The following is a 2500-nucleotide window of genomic DNA, read 5'->3' on the forward strand; positions in this document are numbered from 1 at the left end:
GTCTAAAAATAATCAAAAAAGTGTCTAAAAATCATCAAAAAAGCGTCTTAAAAACATCAAAAAAATCATCAAAAAATACGTCAAAAATGCATCTAAAAATGATGAGGGGCTTATTTGAGACAGGTTGCCCCAACCCTAATCATAACCATAACAACTGTTAAACAGGTGGTTTAGCAGGTTCATAATTAAGGACATTGTTATGGGGAATTTGAGACTCTAAACTGCAGTGTACCGTCTGAATCTGGTCTCCAGCTGTTCTCAGGACCCCCCCCCCCTCAGTAAAAGGTATAACAACACACATCACACACACACCAAACCTCTAAGTGCAGTTGTCCACCCGTCACGAAAAACAGGAAGAGGCAAATCCCTCTCAGCATGCTGTTGTTGGCTCTCTACTTCTGTTTTAATTTTGAATTAAAACTACCTCTCAAGTCAACTTGGTGCGCATTTGTCCCAGCTGTCTGTCTCTATGTCTGTCTGTCTGTCTGTGGGCTGGTTTTCGGACCTTTTAGTCCCCCGTGGCCGCCAGGAGACCCGCCTCCAAAACAACCAACTGTCAAACTAAGCCCCGCCCCCCCTTCTCTGCCGGCGTACTCAGTTTGTAGTTCTCTTCCTGCTTTGAGGACCGTTCGAATTGCTGTCATCCGTGGAGGGAAAAAACTACAGTTCCCGTAAAAAAGGGGGAAGAGACGGGAGCGCTGCCTCAGCCAATCACGTTACACCACGCTGTTACTAATAGAAACAACAGCAGGTTTTTTTGAGTCGCTTTAAAGCTTATAGCCTAAGTAATGTATGTCAGCAGCTAAACTTTACTCAGAGGTGTATAAGAAGGTATTTTTTAATTATCAGTCATTATTAATATTAGTCTTATTACTTTCCCATGTAGTTATTAGAACTTAATTAAAAACAGCAGTTTGGCTAAAAATCGTAAAAAAAAAAAAATCATGTCTTAGTTAAAAGGAGTGTAATTTTAGATATTTAAACGACTTTTTGTGCGCACGTCACCACATTTTTTTAAATTTTTAATTTGAACTAAAAAGCCTCGAAGTGGCGAAACATGTTCAGTTACGGAAACACACACACGTGTGACGTCAAATTAAGATGACAGTGGAAAATGCTGGAAGATTCCCTGAATGGTTGCAGTTGTCGTGTCGTATTTGCCACGTTCGAAGCGTTACATTCAAATATAAAAACCGTTAAAACGAACATTCGCGTTGCGTTCAAGGTTCCACAGTAAGCACCGTGTTCTAATGAGACTTACATGGCAGAAGCAGCTCTGGTCCTGGCCGTCCGACGCCGCGCTGCTGCTGCTCGGAGCCTCGCTGTTCTGCGTTTCGGGTTTTATTGCGTTGTTTTGTTGAAACCAACCCAGAACGAAGTTGCCGAAGAACCAGGCCGACAGCAAACCACCCAACAGTTGTAAAGTCACTTTCCACATCACTCACTGTGCTGGCGGAGCACCGGTGGGAAGATAAAAACAAGCAAAAACCAGCAGGACTTCTTTTCGGCTTCAGCTCGTCCTGTTGTTTTTTTTTTTTTTTTGCTGTGTGGCCAGTTGGTAACGTTAGCAACGGTAACGTTAGCTTCAGGCTAGCTGAAGTTAGCACCCGCAGGCTAACGACGGCTGTAAGAATCAGAGCAACCCGGTGTCTGGAGAGCCTCAAGCGGACATTTAGACCTCAAACCACCCTTAAATAACCGGGGTCATTGATTAATAAAGACGGCACATAGCTAACTGGAGAAGTTTCTGACTGTGCATCAGCTTCCTGCTATAGCATCAAGTTAGCAAAACAATAAATCAGTTTTACTTCCGGTTAGAATTTTCAAAATAAAATACACGGGGCCATTTGCGGTAAAACAACCAAAATACTAGTAGTATAGCTAACTGTAAGGGGTTAGTGAAATAAGACAGATACTACTGTCTGGATGGAACAAAGAGGGAGCAAACGGAAGATGGAGTTCAGAATTGATGGAAATGGAAAGACAGAGAGAAAGAGGGAGATACTGATTGTTTGAGAGGGAGGGAAAGAGAGACACCATCACAACAGATGTTCCACTTGTACACAGAAATGTCTAAATCTAACGGGCATATCGCCGTACAGTTTCCTGGTCACTTTCCTTTGTTTTTCCTTTTTTTTTTTTTTAGTTAAGCTCTTCACAATTATCTGAACACATGCAAGGACTTTGACTCTGTTTTTTTGTTGCTGTCCATGTATTTGCAGATATAACTGCCAGTACCATTCTAGTCAACGTTATTCATATTACACATTTCATACATAACATGTACCACAATGTTGCATAAAAAATACATAATTAAACATGTGCAAGTGAAAGAACAATCAGTGCATAGTATAATAATTAAATTTTCTGTCACTGTGTGTGTGTGTGTGTGTGTGTGTGTGTGTGTGTGAGCGTATGTGTGTCTGTGAGTGAAGGAGTGAGTGAGTGAGTGAGTGAGTGTGTGTGTGTGTGTATATGTTTCTGTGTGTGTGTGTCTGTG

The 2500-nt window shown here is 41.7% G+C and overlaps 1 protein-coding gene across 1 annotated transcript in view; it reads right to left on the minus strand.

Moving 5' to 3' along the window:
• Nucleotides 1-1811, minus strand: part of LOC116058468 (ERO1-like protein beta) — a 22353-nt gene extending 20542 nt beyond the window's left edge. Inside the window, exon 1 of the mRNA XM_036000607.1 lies at nucleotides 1262-1811. Coding sequence (XP_035856500.1) covers nucleotides 1262-1438 — 177 coding nt within the window. The 5' untranslated portion in view covers nucleotides 1439-1811. The remainder of the gene's footprint in view (nucleotides 1-1261) is intronic.
• Between the last annotated feature and the right edge of the window lie 689 nt (nucleotides 1812-2500).

The sequence above is a fragment of the Sander lucioperca genome, chromosome 4 (assembly GCF_008315115.2).
Source record: "Sander lucioperca isolate FBNREF2018 chromosome 4, SLUC_FBN_1.2, whole genome shotgun sequence".
Classification (NCBI taxonomy): domain Eukaryota; kingdom Metazoa; phylum Chordata; class Actinopteri; order Perciformes; family Percidae; genus Sander; species Sander lucioperca.